Genomic DNA, 18,618 nt, shown 5'->3' on the forward strand with positions numbered 1-18,618 from the left:
CATGACTGCTATAGAGGACAACTTCCATATCCTTGAGCTCTTGTAGCTAGGCTAGTCTACGTATGAAACAACTCCTCAGTCAAGATCCAGGCTCAAGGTTGCATCAGTTTTCCCACTAACAAGGTTTCGGATGTGGTTGTGTTAGATAATGTATACAATGTCTCTTAGCTCAGGGTGAACTTATTATTTGTTCAGTACCTTTGCCGGTTGGAGCAAGCAGTTTTCTTTACAGCGACCACAATCAAGATTCTTGACTCTCAGACTGTTTTAGTGATTGCTTGTGATGAGGCACAGTCTCATGGTACCACATGACTCATTTTCTTATTGAGCTGATAGCCGAGGGCTTCGTGTTCCATAGCTTCTAGGCATTAGCCACATCTTGGGAGTCTACGAATAATGAGCATCTTTGGCATTTCCACCTAGGGCATCTTGGCTAGGATTCTCTTTATGAGTTGACTCGCCGTGAGATGGTTGAGGGCCTTCCTCACCTAAAGCTAGCTTAAGATGTCTGTAAAGATGTCAACTCGGGAACTAATACCGTACCCCCCATTTCCTCAGTAGTCTACTCATAGAGTTGAGGCATCTATTAGATTGATTCACATTGATCTTTGTGGGTCCACATCCATTGCCACCTCGAACGGCGCGCTGTACTTGTTTTTGATAGTGGATGATCATTCGAGATACATGTGGGTGTACTTCCTCAAGTATAAGTCCAATGCTTTTACATATTTCTCTACTTGGGTGGTTTATAACTAGACAAATTGTTGTGTTGGTTGCATGAGGAGTGATAGAAGTAGCGAGTTCATCTCCCATGAGTTTTCCGAGTTTCTACAACAGCATGGTATCTCTCGCCAACTCACCTCTATCAACTCGCCCTCTCAGAATGGAGTCGTAGAGCGTAGGAACTGGACAATCATGGAAATGACACACTTTATATAGTTCGCAGTAGAGCTCCCTAAGCGCCTTTGGGTTGAGATTGCTAACACTGTTGTGTACATCCTCAATTGGTGTTGGAATGCAACTCTTTCTCAGAAGACACCTGTACGTGGCATTCTTTGGTTCTCGGCCTATCATATTTCACTTCAGAGTCTTTAGGTCGGTTGTAGGGAAATTTCTTTGGTAAATTCATAATAGGCCAGACTTAACTTACTCGGTCAGTATTCTCAGTCAGTATTTCAGAGAACCTAGGATGTCACATTGGATTGCATTCTTCATATGTTGCATTATTTACGGTGTACTTATTCTTATGGTCTCATTTATGGTTTTGGTTTATGTTTACAGGGGTACATTGATTCTGATTGGGCAGGAGATCTTGATACTTAGCATTTCCATGGCGGCTACCTCTTCACCTTGGGCATGGCTCCCATTTCTTTGTCCAGCCGTAAGCAAGAGATGGTGGCGGTTTCCACGGTCGAGGTTGAGTATAGGGCTCTCTTCGATGGCACCATTGAGGCCATCTACCTGAGGAGCTTACTGGTGGTGCTTCACTTTTCTTGTGACTCTCCCACCGTTGTCTACTGTGACAACCAAAGTGCCATTGCCCTTGTGGGTAATCCGATCATCACACGATGGACGCAGCATATGGGAGTCTATTTTCACATTTTCAGAGAGCATGTTGAGCTAGGTACTATCCGCCTAGAGTTTGTGCCTTTATCCGACATTTTTGCAGACATTCTGACCAAAGCGATCAATCGGCCGATTCTTTAGTACCTTCTACCCAGGATTGACTTAGATACACCCTCCCCTACTTTTTTAGATTGACGGGGAGAGGATACTTTCCTCTTACTTTCCCTTTCAATTTGAGAGAGAGACCGCTACTTCTCTTGATAGTGACAGTGATGATGCTTACAATTTTTAGACATTCATTCATTCATTTATTCTTTTGTATTATACTTATGGACATTTGTAACTTCATCTGCACTGTCAGGATGACATGATTGTAAAAGGACACTTGGGAAAGTGAATAATTCTCCTACGAGGGCACTATCCAAGTGATATCGTTGCATTGCATTTTGCATTTTGCATGACATCTTGCATCTATTTGCCTTTGCATTATCCTATACATTGACATTCTGTTCATGTAAACATGCATATGTGTGCATTTATCCCTTTTCAACCTTTTGGAGTGGTGGACTGTGGATCCACCATATTCCTGGCATTGCACATGGCAATCTCCAAGGCAGTTTTTTCTAGGTTGCTTGCTTGCTTTGCTTGTCTTGCTTGCTTGCTTTACATCTTTGCTATATTTGTGTTACCCACACCTTAGCCATTTTCCTTCTTCATTGACACCTAGTAATGGAAGGGATAGTATGCTTGTTTTGTGAAGGTCTTGGATCTGACCATTCTTTCTTACTCTCTCGTTGTTTGGGGCCATGGATACTCAATAGGACAAAAAATGATTTGAAACCCTCACTTAATGTTAAATCTATCAAAACTACAAAACCCTAAAAAGGAAAAAAGTCCATAACTGATTCCATCTGTCTTTGTAGGACTTGTAGGCCACTGGGCAGCCGCCGTGCACCCTTCGTCTAATGCCTTGGCCTCTCTAGGGTGATCACTTGGTCTCCTTTGGTATGATAACCATCGCCTCTATAGTCTTAGTAGGCCACTGGGCAGCTGATGCACACCCTTTGTACGATGCTCTAGCTACTTTGGGGTGGGATGCCTTGGGGTAAAAGATAAAGGAAAAAAAAGGGCTTGGCTAGCCTACTTCTTGTGGCACTGTTGTTTGGCTTGAGAGGGGGTGTTCAGCTAAAAATGCATTAGCTTTACTTAAACAACCCCAAAACATGCTTAATTAAGGAAGAAACCTTGTTTATTTAAAAAGAAATGTGTTCCTAGAGAGTGTCTGTATCCCATAAGCACAAACCCACTTGGGAGGGCCCAAACTTTCTATAAATAGGTATGTTGTCCTCTGTTCATTCCTAATCTCGTTTTTGTAGGTTTCAGGTGTTTCCAGCTTGCTATCCACATCCCGTTCGTGGAGGACATTGCAATTCAAGCTGTCCATTGTAGTCTTCACTCATTTGGCACTTGTTTCCAGCCCTTCATCGTTAGTTTGTTGCTGTTTCCAGCCCAACAAATGTTGCTGTTCGTCATTCAGCTGTCAGCTGTCATACAGCTTGCCATGTCAACATATTACTATGTTTGTAGGCCCCAATTGATGCCTTGTAGATTTCCTATCTCCTCTTAGTTGTTGCTTGCAGATTTTCTCTCTTCTCAGCTTGTCGCTGCTATTTTTTCTCCTATAGCTTGCGTTCTCTCTCTCCTACAGCTTGTATTTACTATTTTCTCTCTTCTATAGCTTGCGTTCACTGTTTCTCTCTCCCCACCTGCGTTTTTAGTCTTTCTCTCTTCTTGCCTGCGTTTTTAGTTTTTCTCTCTCTAGACTGTCGTCTGCATCAGGTCTAGGCACACATAGGCTACGTCTACTATTTTTCGATACTCAGAGGCTGCCTTGTTGCGATTTGGAATTTGTTCGGAGTACAACACTCTCTCTAGCTCATTACCCTTGCCCTGATCCTTGAGATATAAGAGTTTGAGGTACAATATTCATTTACTACATAGTGTGTTTGTTGCATGAGCATTGTATATTCAGTAGTCATATCACTTCATTCATTCTCTGTGTTCATTGTCTCTAAGTTACCCTAACCCTAACTGTGTTCTTTTATCAGTCTATGCTTTGTTGTACGATGTTATTTGTGTTTCTGTGTTGGGGTATTTTATTCACACTTCCCTTCTCCCCTCTACCCCCAAAAAAAGACAATATCAAAGAGGTGGAAACCAAGATATGACTTAGGAGGAGAGTTTAGTGTGATGTTGACCAATTTTGTATGCTAATACCTCATCTACATTGAGCAATTGCTCACACAAATCTTATATGTGTGTAAGGTGATCTATCATATTATCACCCTCATCCATGTCCACATAAGCAAGCTCTTTGCGGAGATAAGATATCCTAGGCTCATTACATGCTGCAAACATGGGGTCAAATACATTCCAAGCAGCCTTTGAGGTCCTTCAAGACCAATTGCACAGAATAATAGCCCTTTTTGTTGACAAGGCAATCAAAGTTAGTGCTTGTGTGTCCTTGGAGTCCCACCTCCATTGATCCTTGGTAGGAGGACGAGGGGTAGCAGCAACAACAGGAACTTGTCCTTTAGCATTATGCTAAGGTGTCTGAGATACAAGACCTCTTGGTCGTTGCAGATCACTAGAGACATAGTCCCACAAATTCTTCGCCACAAGAAGGTTGCACACTATGAAACCTTACAATGGATAGTTGGTGACATCAAGCTTGTCCTCCTGAGTGAGGACACCAAAGATATTGCTTTTATCATTATGCCCCTAATGTGCCATGTTGCCAATGAGGCACAAAGATCAACAATCAAAGACTTCAGTGCTGAAGTATAGAATCTACTCTGTTGAGTAGATCCCCACATGGGATTAGAATGCAAATATCAAACTATTATAAATCTTGCCAAATGTGCCTAATGTTGCACAAATTAGCACTCACCTTGTAGATTACAGCAATGTTGTGCTGCACTTGTCTCAAAATGCGTGTCCAAAAGAAAACAATTTACAACAATTCAATGCTGAACCTCACCAAATTTTTTTCAATTTTCCTAAAATTTGCTACCAAATTTGATTGTTATAGAAAATTAATGTTGTTGTACCACTTGCTATCTATCTGCCTTGGAATGCGTATTGGGCAAAAGCCTCAAATTGCTTCACAAAATTTCAAAGAAGTTGAAGAAATTCATACCTTATAGTTCGAAGTTTTGTAGAAATGTCACCTCAAGATGTGTGCCAATTGTAACCAGCAATTGGAATTTGCCTCATGATGCACGCCACAACAGAAAAAAACTAAAAAGCCCCAAATTTCTTGTACCAATGTCAAGAAAATTGCACAATGTTGGCAATCTCGGTGGAGATTCACACACAGGAACTCGAATCGTGCAAAAGTTCCAAATTTCTTTGAAGAAATTTCAATAAATTTTAGAAATTGGAAAAGTCGGTTGAAAATCCCCAAATTCCTTGGCACGCAGTGTGAGAAATTGAAAATTTCTTTGAAATTGGGTATAAGATGAGCAAGATGGATGAGAAACTGCAGAAATTTTCAAAAACTCCGTAGTTTAGAAAATTAGGGTTTTTGTGTTTTATCTCTGATCTATAGAAAATGATAGGCAAGGCTAAGAAAATGGTGAGCAAGGCTAAGAAAACGGTGGGCAGGGTTGAGAATATCACGCGCAAGGTTGAGAGAGGCTATTCATGCAAGGTTGTGTGCAAGACAACGTATGGGACTGCGTGCAGGCTAAATTAGGGTTTTGCGATTTTTCTCAGATTTGCAGAAAATGACTGGCAAGGCTAAGAATATCAGGAGCAGCACTTATATACCACAATATCGTCTTGAGCATCCAAAGCGAAGCTCTGTTGCTTCAATCCTAGCTACTAATGGTTTCCCAAATAGCATTGGCTATTGTCACCCCAAATCGAGCCTCAATGGGTCACTTGCATGACTTGGATCTAGATTCCAATGATGAGAATAATACCTCTATCAAGGTGCGGTTAGCAAGCATCAATGTCAAAGAAGCTCGAATCCTCAATCTTCGTGACAAAGCTTCACTCCTTACACTCCATGCTCCAAGCACGAGATCCCACAAACGTCGAACTTGGCTGTGCATTTGAGTGGGGTGCAAGGCAGTGCAGCAGAAGCCCACTTGGTAGTTGGAGCTTGACAACTCTGGTGTTTACGCATGCCATCTTCCTTTTGTTGCTTATTGAGTACATCTAGAGCAAGTTGGTTCATGGACCGGTATTATGCAATGCATTGGTCTTTCTCTGCTTTTTAACAACTCAAATTGTTCTGATTTTCCTTTGAGACAATGGTTAGTATCTCTTTTTAAAAAAATTGGTCACAAGGAAACCGAGTTTGTTTAAGGGACTGGTACTGTGCACTGGATTTGGCTTAGTGCTTTTTAGTCCACATCAAGACTGATGCGCTTTTATGTTCTACGAGGTTTTGTAACTTAAATCTTGTCCCGATTTCAGTGAATTGCATAAAACAATAAGAAGCTAAACACACTGAAACGTATGTATGATGTTAGTTTTTGATGATTACAAAAAGCCATTAGTTTTATGTTATCATTTTATATTATTACTGTTTTTCCAGAGGTACAGTTAGGTTCTATCCCCGAGGACCATCTTCAGTTGGAGTTCAAGTATGAATTCTCTTCCTGTCATTTGGAAGTATTTGTGTTTAAGGTGGTGTTTAGTCCTTAGAATTTCCAAAGTCCAAAAATGGCTAAGAAAGTCATATGAAATCATGAAGCGCTTTAAAACATCACCTTACAAGTCCAAGTAAAATTTGCAGCTAACAATCTCATATGAGGTTCCAGATGTGTTGGCAGCCTTTGTTGCGGTATGATTACATTTTCAAAATTTATATCATTTTACATCTGCAAAAAATAGAGACTAACCTTGGATCTTTGGACATACTTACAGTCATTGTCACCATTAGTGGAAAATATTCTGCAGCAGGATCTTAACAGATTTGCTGCCTTTGCAAAAGATCATAGTTTAAAGGCCTCTGCTAAATAAGACAGATGATCTTCATTTCCGTACTATGACATTTTGTAATGATATTGGTGTATATAATTCATTCAAGGGGAATGCTTTTGAAAGTTTTCCCAGCCAATCAACTAGCCCTTTCTTTGCTCCAAGCGCCCATACGTGGAGATTCTCCATGTATATTATTGAGCAGCAGAGCCTTGTATGTGTGCAAATTTGGAAGAAAGCTATAAACATTTGAACAAGAATGGGTGTTGTGCCTTAAAATGTATGCCCATATGATTCTTGTAAAGCAGCTGTCTGGTTGCAATGATGATGTATGAAACAAAGAGCAATAGAAGGTGGTCAGGTACCATGGCATCTTGAACCCGCAGTGCCTAAATACTGGTATGGTAACAATAAGTCACTTTATTTGGCATGTCCAGCACCCAAGAAATAACCAAGGCTCTGTACAAAAAGAGTTCAGTTGCAAACCACAGCCTGACGGAGGTGCAACTAGTTGTCACAAGCTTTGAGGTACCGAAGAAGGAACCCTAAAATTTTGTCTATTAGGTACCTCCGAGCAAGTACCTGCAAGTCATGCCTTACCACGGAAGATATCAACTTGCTCGATAAACAGGTCTGCAGTTCCAAATTGCATTCCAATAGAGTACATCTTGCAACAAAGAGGACTTGAAAGTGAACAATATGCTTTCTTGCAACTATAACATTCCATAGAGAAAATTGGGAGCAACTATAACTATCACCCAAGGTTAGCCTTGATAGGCTTGGAAGTCTTATTTTTGGCAGAGAGATCATATATTTGTCATGATAGCCTAAGCCACATCTTGATTGGCTAGCCCAAATAACTAGTTATCTTTCAAGATGTTAGTTTGCCAATGCTAAGTGCTTTTTCATATTAACAATTTGGTGAGTTTTTTTTTAAAAAATTGTCATTAATAATTTGGTAATTTCGTATTAATAAATTGGTAAATTTTCTAAAAAAAAGCAAAATAATAATATTGATATTGCTATCGAGAGTTATATACATTTGCATCTGCTTTTAGGGACCAAAAGGAGGTCCACCCATATCCATAGTAACAAGCTTCCTAAAAAGGGGCTAAGCCAAAAGTGGGGCTTTTCTTAGCAACTGATAGTAGATTTTAAAAATCTGCCTTTTCTTAAGTTTCTTCACCAAAGTTAGAGATTCTCTTAACTATTTCCCATACATAAGTGGGAGCTTAAGCCTAATTCCTTTTGACATAGTCACAATGTTTCTATTGTTCCATAAGGCCTTCAAGGTGATTGTGTTGATGATGTGCCAAAGCATCATAGTTTCCTCATCAATGGTGCCATGGTCTTCAAAAAATGTCCCCTTCGTCATTTTGCGGTTAGCATTTAAGCCCATGTCTGTAGTTAAGGCTTCAATTCTCCCCCAGATTGCCTAGGCCGAAGGGCAGCACCCCAAGGTGTGTGTGATCGATTCATGAACTTCGCAATCCTAACCTTAGTTGCCAACTTCTTGGCGGTTATCTTCCATAGTAGTGTATTGAGCTTGTTAGAGGGCATGCAGTTCCATGCCCTTCTTATTTTGCATCACCACGTCTTCCAATGAGCCCTCGAGTACCTCTTTTTCCATTTGGCTTGTACCTTGAGGGAATTGTCCTTGGCCTCAAAATCATTCCTTTGGCTTGGAGGGCCCTCTTGCTTGTTTTCATGCACAAGGATTAGAGTGGGGAGCCCATTTTAGGACAATGCCTTGAAGGCCAATCTTCCCTTTCTCTCTCTAGACTCTCCTATAGCCACCTCGCCTCTTCTTCTTAAAGCTTGAATTGTCTCTTGGTTTGTGCTAATCCCGAAGGGGTAGTGGTAGTCCCAAATATCTTGCCACCTCATCCCTTGTTGATTGATTGAGACTTTTTCCAATCCAAGGTTGTCAAGGTAGTGTCATCCTTGTAAGTTGGGGCTTTGAGATGCTCAAAGATGATTAGTCCACCCCTTTCGATATAGTCAATAAGGAGGATCCTATTGCAATGTAGGTCAATTGTTAATTCATATTATGAGCTAGCCTATCTTTCAATGTGCTACATCAAAGTTCCTAAAAGGTCATTACAACTTTGATAATGTCACAATTCACATGTGAATGATTTATATATTATGTATGTGTCTAATGCATTACATGAAGTAAGGCCCATTTAACTTTTGTGCATCGAAAAGATGGGAAGCATTGTAGATGTATATCACATAAACATATTTTTTACTTTCTTATTTTTTGATGTCCTTACATTTACTACAATGTGATAGCCATGTTTCTTACGTATATTTGACTTGATTACCATAGATGTTGCACTCTCTTCAAGCTTATTCTAAGCAAGGAGCAACAATATTCAAATGTAAAAGTTTTGCAAAATTACTTCTTTTCGTGAAATGATGGTTTAATATCTCATTAAGTCAAAATTAGAAGAAGATTGGACTACACACCAACTCTACTTAAAAAAAAAAAAGAGGCAAACACATTTATAGCATAGGCATTTAAATAAGTAGCATGTTAACAATCATAATGATGGCTGTACACAATATGGAGATGCCCTTTCAGAAAACTTATCCAACATCAATAAGAAAAAACATGTATATGTAGACCTTCGTATGTCATCTTTTGAATCTTTAGTAATCTTAATACATTGCAACCACATACAAGTCTTTCAACAATGATACATAGCTTGGGATATAAATGCATTAAGATTCTTTCAGGTCCAAATCAACAATGACAAATGAAAATTGAGTGTATGCCATAGTGATTGATAGAACTATTTCAAACCTAGCATGCAAAGGTCAAGTATAGAGCTTCTATTATTCTAGCTTTTCTTTATCTTTTTGAGGCCCAAACTATTTGGTGTTTAAACACGACATTCCACCCAATATAATAGCTTAGATTCCTGATTGAAAAATTGATCTTGGAAGTAAAGCAAGAAAGCCACAATGTTTAAAGATCATGGCTTAGGTTTCTTAATATTCATGTGTAATCTAGTATCTAGTCCAAAAATAGAAAGGTAGTCCATCAAAATGTGAGCATCCCAAGTGTCACTTTTATGCATTGAAAATGAATCATCATCATAAGCATTGGCTACAAGAGACTTTACACCTAGCAATTATCACCCATGTGATATTTCAACATCTGTAAGTTTATCAACATATAACAATAGTTGGGTGAGAGCAATGGCCTATTACAACGCACATAGTGGTGGATGTGCCAATTTCACAAATCTCCCCAAAGCACAAGGCATAGAAAAATATTTACTAGCAATGCATTAACAAATACAATCTGCCTAGAGATGGAGACTTGAAAGACCACTAGAGTGACTCTATATGCCATCTGCAAGATGTTGAAGGGATATTCTTAAGTTTATTTCAGAGATTCCATGCCAATAAGGGCATTTGCAATGTTTTCACAAGTCACAAACCCATATTGCCAAACCAAGAATGTTGTCCTACACATAAAACATTCACAATTCTATACAAGCATATTAGCTGTGGATTATATATCATTGGTATAAGTTAATCCTATATTAGTCATGAATTATATATAATTGGTATAAGTTAATTAAGCACAAATCAATAAGGTTTTCACACAATTCCTTCATCACAATCAATCTCATAAGACATGTTTCAATTGCTCTAATAATGGTTGATGCCACCATGCATGATTTATAACCATAAACTATCTGCCATAATATTGAATTGTAACCTACATTCATTTGATAAAAGCATCCCATGCAAACACCAAATTTTGTTGAGCATGTGCCAACATAGGGTGGATAGCCGTTTGTAATGATGTTGAAATTATTGATGCGATAAATGGCTATTTTTTACATATAACAATCTCCAACATGGGAGAGGTGTATCATTCAATGGGATATAAAAAAATCAGAGAATGATCAGCATGATTTGAGGGAATAATCCACCCACATTTTACATGGGAAAGAATGATTGCATGCAACAAATACATGTATCTAAACAAGCCTAATAAAAGGATTATGGTGAAAAGTGTAAGCCATAATTCTTGGTGGTGAAATTTTCAACATGTTTTGAATTTAATGTGAAAATCATACTATTTCAAGTTTTCCTTTTAGTACAAAACATATGCGATTGATTCATGATTGTTGTTGAAATGCCCACATATAAGTGCATTATGTCTCTAGTGTAATCCCACGATTGTGCTTGAAGCTCAGATGTCTATGAAGCATAGATCACCACAATCTCATTGATTTCTAAGGATAATGTCTAGTGTAATCCCACGATTGTGCTTGAAGCCTAGATGTCTATGAAGCATAGACCAACACAATCTCATTAATTTCTATTTTCATCATAAATTGGAACTGTGGGCTGCAAACCATGCCTAACTAACATACAAACAATTGAAAAATGTCTAAATCCAACATAGAACATATCGCACCCAACAAGAAAACTATGCTATCCAACAAAACTATGCTAGTAATGCTCATGCAAACATGATACATCTAGATGCATAGTATTACAATAATGCCCTCATAGCATCCATTTATTTGCATTATGGAGGCCTAGTGCAATGTACAAAATGATCAAATGCACATCAAACAATTGTCGTTGCAATAAAGTCCTCTTGTCTATTGTAAATACTTCTTATTACCTATCCCACATTAGCCATTGTAATTAGATAGTGCTTTGTCTATATTTGGCTTTGCCATTGGTTAATTGAGTGGCATTCCTTTTGAATAGGCTTGATTGCTGAGGGGAAATTTTGAATGCTTTTCCATTAGTTAAGTGAGTGGCAAAACACTATCACCAATTTTATAAGGTGATATATTTTTTCAACAACTAACCCACATTATGAGCTTCTTGATGGACATAAGTTTGTGGAAGGATTGATAATAGCAAGAGTTTTGATGTAAAAAGTGGGACATTTGAGGCCAAATGCTTGAAATGGTGACATGAAAAGCCACCTCCTACAAATGCTCCTAATTTGGAGCTCAAAATATCCCACCTAATGTGATATCCTCCCTCTTTGACTATGGCGGGAGGACTCATAGAAACCATGAGATGCATAATGCATTCCAACAAAACAACTCCTTTATATTGATTTAATACATTAAGCATCCATAAAAGGGAGTTTTCCAAGAATGCTTTGTGATGATTTTCGAATTGAGACCAATGAGAAAGGTTTCAATTTTATGCTTCATAATAAGATTATCCATGCTCCGATGGAATTTCTCATGTAGGTATATAAGAAACAAAGTGAGCACAAAAAAATTCCCTTTGCATAATTTTGGAAGCTTTAACTTGCCATTGCTTTTATTCCACAAACTTTTCCTATCTTTTATTAGCTATAGTAGTACATTTTGAAACTAATATTACTGCCAGTACGTAGGAGAACTGGCTAACATTGGGGACTTATCCACATGTTAGAGAAGAAGCGAACTCAGAAGAAGGGACAACTCAAATGAATGTAGAGGATTCTATGCAAGCTAAAATCCATGAATATATAGTGGGACGAAAATGATAATCTTTGATGATAGGAAATTTATTTTGCCTTCTTAGTGTCTTAAAAAAAGTTTAGAAGCTTCCATAGATGGATTGAGAGTAGTAGAACTATCATAACTAACATGAAGACCAAGAAATCAAGACTTTAAAATTGGCATAGCAAATGCAAAATATTGGAGCATGCATTGGATATGAGAGAGAGAGAGAGAGAGAGAGAGAGAGAGAGAGAGAGAGAGAGAGAGAGAGAGAGAGAGAGAGAGAGAGAGAGAGAGAGAGAGAGAGAGAGAGAGAGAGAGAGAGAGAGAGAGAGAGAGAGAGAGAGAGAGAGAGAGAGAGAGAGAGAGAGAGAGAGAGAGAGAGAGAGAGAGAGAGAGAGTGTGTGTGTGTGTGTGTGTGTGTGTGTGTGTGTGCGTGTTCTCTAAATAATCAAATTCTTAGCTTGAATCATAGTTTAGTGTCAAGGGAAGAGGTAACTTGAGAACAAAATGCATTGAAAGTTTTCAAAGAAAAAAATTAAATTTCAAAATCTAGGGCCATTTCATATATAATACATAATTAAAAAACTTGCAAAAGCCAAGGAGAAACTTGCAAGTTGTCGATGTTATAGGTCTTTGTATTAGCTCCAAAAAATGTTATCCATGATCAACCACATGTCTAGTACACCACCATTGATGTCTCCAAGCATATCCATTCTAAATCCTTCAAAAACATAGTCTTCTCTTAAAGGGCCTATTGTAAATTTATGTCAATCAACCTCTTCAAAACCAAAACACCATTGTGGAGGTCGACCATATTGTAAATTTAGTCATCAACCTCTCTTAAAGGCCCTATTGTAGATTTATGTCATCAACCTCTTCACAAATACAACACCATTGTGGATGTTGGTCAATCAAAGCCATGATGGCATATGTTGTGAAGGTGTTTCACTAGTTTGGTTCTACTTCCAGATATTTGTCCAAAGGCAAGCTATGCCATTTGTGTCCAAGGTGGGCCTCAACCTTATAATGGGAAATATCTCTATATGAATAACTTTCAAAGTGGCATTAACCCATGCCACCTCTAAGTGATGGCAAAAAGATCATGCAAAACATCACATCCTCCATTGACCTTATGTTGATTTTGACTCAGTATTGATGATTTCCCTCGTGAAGGTCCATAATCTTTGATATCAAAGATCTAATCCTAGAGCATTTTGTTGTTCCCATGCAAAGCCCTAAATCCCCACCAACACCCAAAATTTTGGTTGCTAACAAACTATCCTATTGGTGGGGAGCATGCGAAGAAGGAGCATGAGGAGAAGGTCATGAATTCAAGATTAGATTAATTTTTAACCCTTTCCAAGGTTAACAACCAAAAAGTGAAAATGTAGTAGGGTAAGACAATAAGAAATATGTAGTCATATCATTAGATCTACAATTACACCTCAAAAAAGCAAAAAAGTGAACCATGCCAAAAATTGTTGGAATAAAGCAAAGGTGCATATGAAGTTTGGGCAACGATCAAAGGCACTCCAAAAGTGAAAAACAACGAAAAACAACTTTAGAAACTAAAAAGTAGTCATCGCTAAAAATAGCGATGGAAAAAGCAAGGATTAAAATGTGATATGGAGGCATCCAAAGGCACATTGTTTGCAATAAGATAATAAAGATAGAGATTGGGAATGAAAAGGCACTACAAATATTAAAAAAAAACTAAAAATAGCATGAAGGTGATTGGTGCTCTAGGTGAACTCAAGGGATGAAATTCAATATCTAGGACTCCAAGCATTTATTATAGTATCATTATCGAGCACCAAGATCACTCCCATACAAGTTGAAATTAAAATGCATGCTAATAAAGGGGCCATGCATATGCGTGTCATTGAAATTGGAATCAATTTGTTGGACAAATTGGTAACCCCATGGTTGTAATAATTTGAGTACCCAATCACATGCACTTGAGGGAGGATGGACCTGCTTATGTGCAAAAGCTCCATCTTATATTTAAGGTGGAAAAATTAATAGAAAAGGAATCTAATATGTGCAAACTAATCTTAGTCTATCTCTTCTCTTCAATCCATCCATCTTTATGAGCTCCTTGAGCAATCTACCTGAGAAGAAAATTCTTGGAGAGAGTGCGAGCAAAGGAGAGACATAAATCTATTGATATAATCAAGTTTTCCTTCCATTTTCTTCTATTTTTTTCTTTGTATGAGAGAGAGTTGTGACATCCCTTAATTGCAACAAAGAGTACTTTATAGGTGCAAATGTGATTCTTGAAATGGATTATTTGCCATTATTACAGATGATTGCTAGTTGTGCCACATTGGATATTACCATGCTAAGGTGGATTGCACATATAAAATCACTAAATCCTGAATTGCGGCATATTGCAAGGTGAAATAATCCGATTGTAGATATGTTGTCTACACCATGCATTGAGGATGAAGATGGGATGATGGATGATGAAGAAGAGAGTGAATTTATTGTTGAAAATACATGTATTATTGCTGGGGTTGAATTGGCAACTATTGTAATTGTAGGAAGTACAACACTTATTAATATAGGGACAACATTAAATAGAACAAGTATAATAGATAATCTGACAGGGACAATTGTTGAAATAATGAATTCAACAATAAATAAAGTGTGTGCAATGATGGATAAAGCTTGGACAACAGAGAAAAATCACTAAATGTTATGTTTTAGCTTTGGAAGTGTTCTTAGAAAATTTATACATAAGGGAATGACTAAAAATAAGGTAGTATCTTAGCACATTGTCGAAGAGAGATGGATGGTCTAAAGAGGAGTATAAAAGAATTAAAAGAAAGTTTTTATGAAAGATGGATATCTTTGGAAATATTCTAAGAAGAAGAAAGGGACTCCATTGCAAGTCATAAGTGATAGAGCCATGCAATTACTTGTAATGAAGAAGTTCCACGAGTGTGATGTGCCCGCTCAAGTTGCTTTCTCATTGGCACATTCTAAGCAGTCCATTAAGAGATATCCTAGACAACACGATCCCAGACTCCATGGAATACCTTGAAGTTTGCTATCTAGGCTAGCTTGAGCCTACCCCACAATGGAAGTTTTTGACCGTTCCCATGAGGATTAACTCGAGTTCTAGGTTCCTAATATTGGTCAAGTCAACTATCAGACAGCTAGGGTTAGCATTTCAGGTTTCCACTTCTCATAGGATTACTCAAACTGAAGCAAACTTGATTACACTTGGTTCAAAGAGAATAGGAGACAAAGGGGAGTGCAGCACGTCAATCCTTCTGCATGTAATGTAAAATCCCATTCCCCTAAAAGGATGCAAGTCAAGTTCTACCTAATATCTAGTTGGCCATTTGTTTGCCTATTTACTAACATAAATTTTTTGACAAAAGCTCTCGGCTAATTGAGACTACCCAGTCGTAGGTCTAGAACTATCCACCCACTTTCCTTGATAGAGTATTTTTAATTACTCAATTACCTACCACTTTAGGTTTGACATATAACAATAGCTTCTGTAATTATCTTTCGGCATAGATTCGTTACACATTTTTATTTCATGACACAAAACTAGTGTAAAACAATTATTCCTTAAACATTTCCTTTTAAAAATATCTTTTTACAATGCTTCTTGTCTTGGTTGGACATAATATCAACTTGAAGGTTTTATTTCCACCAAGTTTAGTCCCTAGACTAGTATTGCGACTTCTAGAATACTATATGGGCTCAAAGGGTTGTGTTGATAGTTTGTAAGAGTCTAAGAAATTTGTGACCAGAGCCCCTTGGTATCCTCATCTCCTTCTACCCAACTAGAATTCCCTACGATATGACATTTTGCGTCATGGTCAATCCATACTCATTGCCGACATAGAAACAAAAACCCCTTGGAGTAGGTTTTATTCATGCTGATCTTGGGGAGGTCTAGCATCATCATGGAATACTAACTCAGTCGGCAATTTGTACCCTATTATCCATTCTTTATCTTGATAATGTTAAGAACAATCAAAATCTAATTTACAGCCACCATAAACAACTTACTTCAAGTGTATCACACATTAGTCTTAATGAAAAATTTTCCCCAAGACAAAACCCTTTTCCTAGGATGACAATATTAAGGTTAAACTTAGCGTAAGTGGCAATATTTTCCAAAGATCCTCTTAGATTGCTCTTCCCCTTCGGATCTTGCCCAATACAAAATTTCACTAGGAGTTTATTTTTCAAAACTTTCCTCCTCTAGGATTTGGACATCCCATCAATCCTTCCAACATTACTAAAGGACTTTCTATAAGCAAAAACTTTCGCAATGATCTTTTTTTAACAAAATCTTGTTGGTCCTTGTCTAGTAATAACTCACTAGATCCAAAACCCTTGGTTATTTTAGTATGAAAAGTATTTTAATAACTCTATCTCAAGAGTTTTCTAAGAATTAGCATTCGTATCTCTCGATTGAAGGTTCTATTCTTGAATCTAATTTTGTGTAATTCCTACTTGTTGCAATAAAATCACAAATTCTTTTCATGTAGTGTAGTAAATTTCATGTGACCTATTCCTAATAAATCTCATGAAATCTAAATTAATCCTTTTGAATTTGCAATTATCAAGGATAAAAATCTCTTTAGTAAATTTTCTACACATGAGATTATATGCAACATTTTACTTTCACTACTATCATGGATGCAATTTTCCTTAATCAGCTCATGAGATGATGATCTATTCGTTGTATTTAATATTTAAAATATTAGTCAAATATGGCACTTGGGGATTTACAACAAGTTCTTGGTTGTTGTTGGTATTCATAGCTTTGTTTGTAATTCCAGTACACTTGCCATTTCATTTGTAGTGGATGTACCCACAACGTTATTAGCAACTCCCACTTCCGTAGTCTGTGCAATTTTCCTCTTTGGAGCCATGGCCTTCTATTAAGTAATTGTATAGAAAACTTTGATAATAGAGCTATGGACCAGAGCTATGGCCATCTTGATTTGATTGATAGAGATGACGATAAGAGGAATTTGAGAAGAAATTGAGTAGAGTCTTAATTTTCCAAGGGAGTGGAGGTAGAAGAGATGGGGTCTAACTTTAAAAGGTGGCAGAGTATCCCCCTTGTCTTCACAATAAGAGTTATCTCTCTTGCTCTCCTATGACCTTCTCTCTTGATTCGAGTAGAGTCTCCTCTCTTGACTATAAGCTAACATGTTCTATGACTTCTCATGCATTATATTTATAATTTAATTGAAGGGAGGGGGATTCTCATGAGTCGTGACCAAGAAGAGGAATTCTTTGTGGAGGTATCTTGCTAATCTAGCTATATGGGAGCTTTCGAGATGCAATTTGATGCTATTGGCGATTGGTTCTTTGAGGTCTAGAGAGGCTACAAAAGATGCCATGACTGATTTGCCTAGCTTTTGGGTGAACTTCCTTCAATCTGGGCCTCTTGCCAAACTAAGAAAAGAGGGAGATAGCTTGAGTCTTTTGCAAAGATGGGGAAGGAATATTTTTATGTATTTTTTTAAGTCTTTCTAATTTCCAAAAAAAGAGAGGAGAAAGATGGCGACGAAATCTTGAAAAGAAAGGGGGGGCGGAGCAGAGGCAATGCATCTTGTTCGACATCTTTTACTTTTCTTTAAGCTTTTAAAAGCTTAAAGTTTTTAAATATTTTCCTTTAATCTTCTTCAAGTCAAGTTTTGATTTGCTTGATTTTCCTAAGTCATTAAATATGACTAGTTTAAACTTGACTTATCTAGCCGCCATAGTGGCCATACACATGGCATTTTTCGTGTTGAGGTGTTTGCAGTCGTATCAATCGATCTTGGAAGGTGTCGAGGTACGATATATATATTATTTTATTTGAGACACTACTTTTGATAGTCTAAGATTTTCAAATTTAATGTATGAGAAGTCGAAAAAGTCTAAACATCACAATGTGAGTTTATGGGCTAGTTATAGAAGTGTTTGGGGCATATTTGAGAAGATGAAGAAAAGGTATTGTTGTGGCAGGGAATGTATAGGGATGTTTTACACTTTGTGGAATTATTGAGTCACTGTCAAATGTATTCATCAGTAAGGCACATAGATGGATTGTAGAGATGGTTTACAACCAACCTATCCTTTACCCATTCATTATAAGTGGGTATTGATTTGGTGACCATGTTGACAAGACTTTTTCATATGAGATACCTCATGTTCACACGTGAGGATTTGACTAATTAGGTAGAAGGGAGATCTCTACACACTAAGACAATGCAGGCTATATGCAAATGTCTCTTGAAATAGGTATTTTGCTTCTATAAATTGTATATGCAAGGTTACAACTGATAGAGGGGAATTGGATGCAGATGAGGCTCGTGCATCATTATCTCAGCTGGGAATTAAGCTTGTATTAACTTCAACATATAATCTAGAGGGTAATGGAAAGAGTGAGAGGGGTCATCCACCTATCATCAAGGTGTTGGCAAAGCCATGTAGAGGAAGATTAAAGGTGTGGCCCATAGTTATTAATGCGTGTATTATGGGCTAATCAGGCGACACATAGTGCAGTGACTGGGTATATGCCTACTAAATTGATGTATGGACAAAAGCC

General features: G+C 37.7%; 1 protein-coding gene across 1 annotated transcript in view; it reads left to right on the top strand.

Annotated features, from left to right (window-relative positions):
• LOC148034580 (uncharacterized) overlaps nt 1-6,815 on the top strand; it is a 42,450-nt gene extending 35,635 nt beyond the window's left edge. The window contains exons 5-7 of the mRNA XM_087679529.1: nt 6,173-6,221; nt 6,374-6,421; nt 6,505-6,815. Of these exons, the coding sequence (XP_087535655.1) occupies nt 6,173-6,221; nt 6,374-6,421; nt 6,505-6,600 (193 nt within the window). The 3' untranslated portion in view covers nt 6,601-6,815. The remainder of the gene's footprint in view (nt 1-6,172; nt 6,222-6,373; nt 6,422-6,504) is intronic.
• Nucleotides 6,816-18,618: the final 11,803 nt, after the last annotated feature.

The sequence above is a fragment of the Lygodium microphyllum genome, chromosome 6 (genome assembly GCF_053477565.2).
Source record: "Lygodium microphyllum isolate KBCC chromosome 6, Lygodium_microphyllum_v1.1.10, whole genome shotgun sequence".
In the NCBI taxonomy this organism is placed as follows: domain Eukaryota; kingdom Viridiplantae; phylum Streptophyta; class Polypodiopsida; order Schizaeales; family Lygodiaceae; genus Lygodium; species Lygodium microphyllum.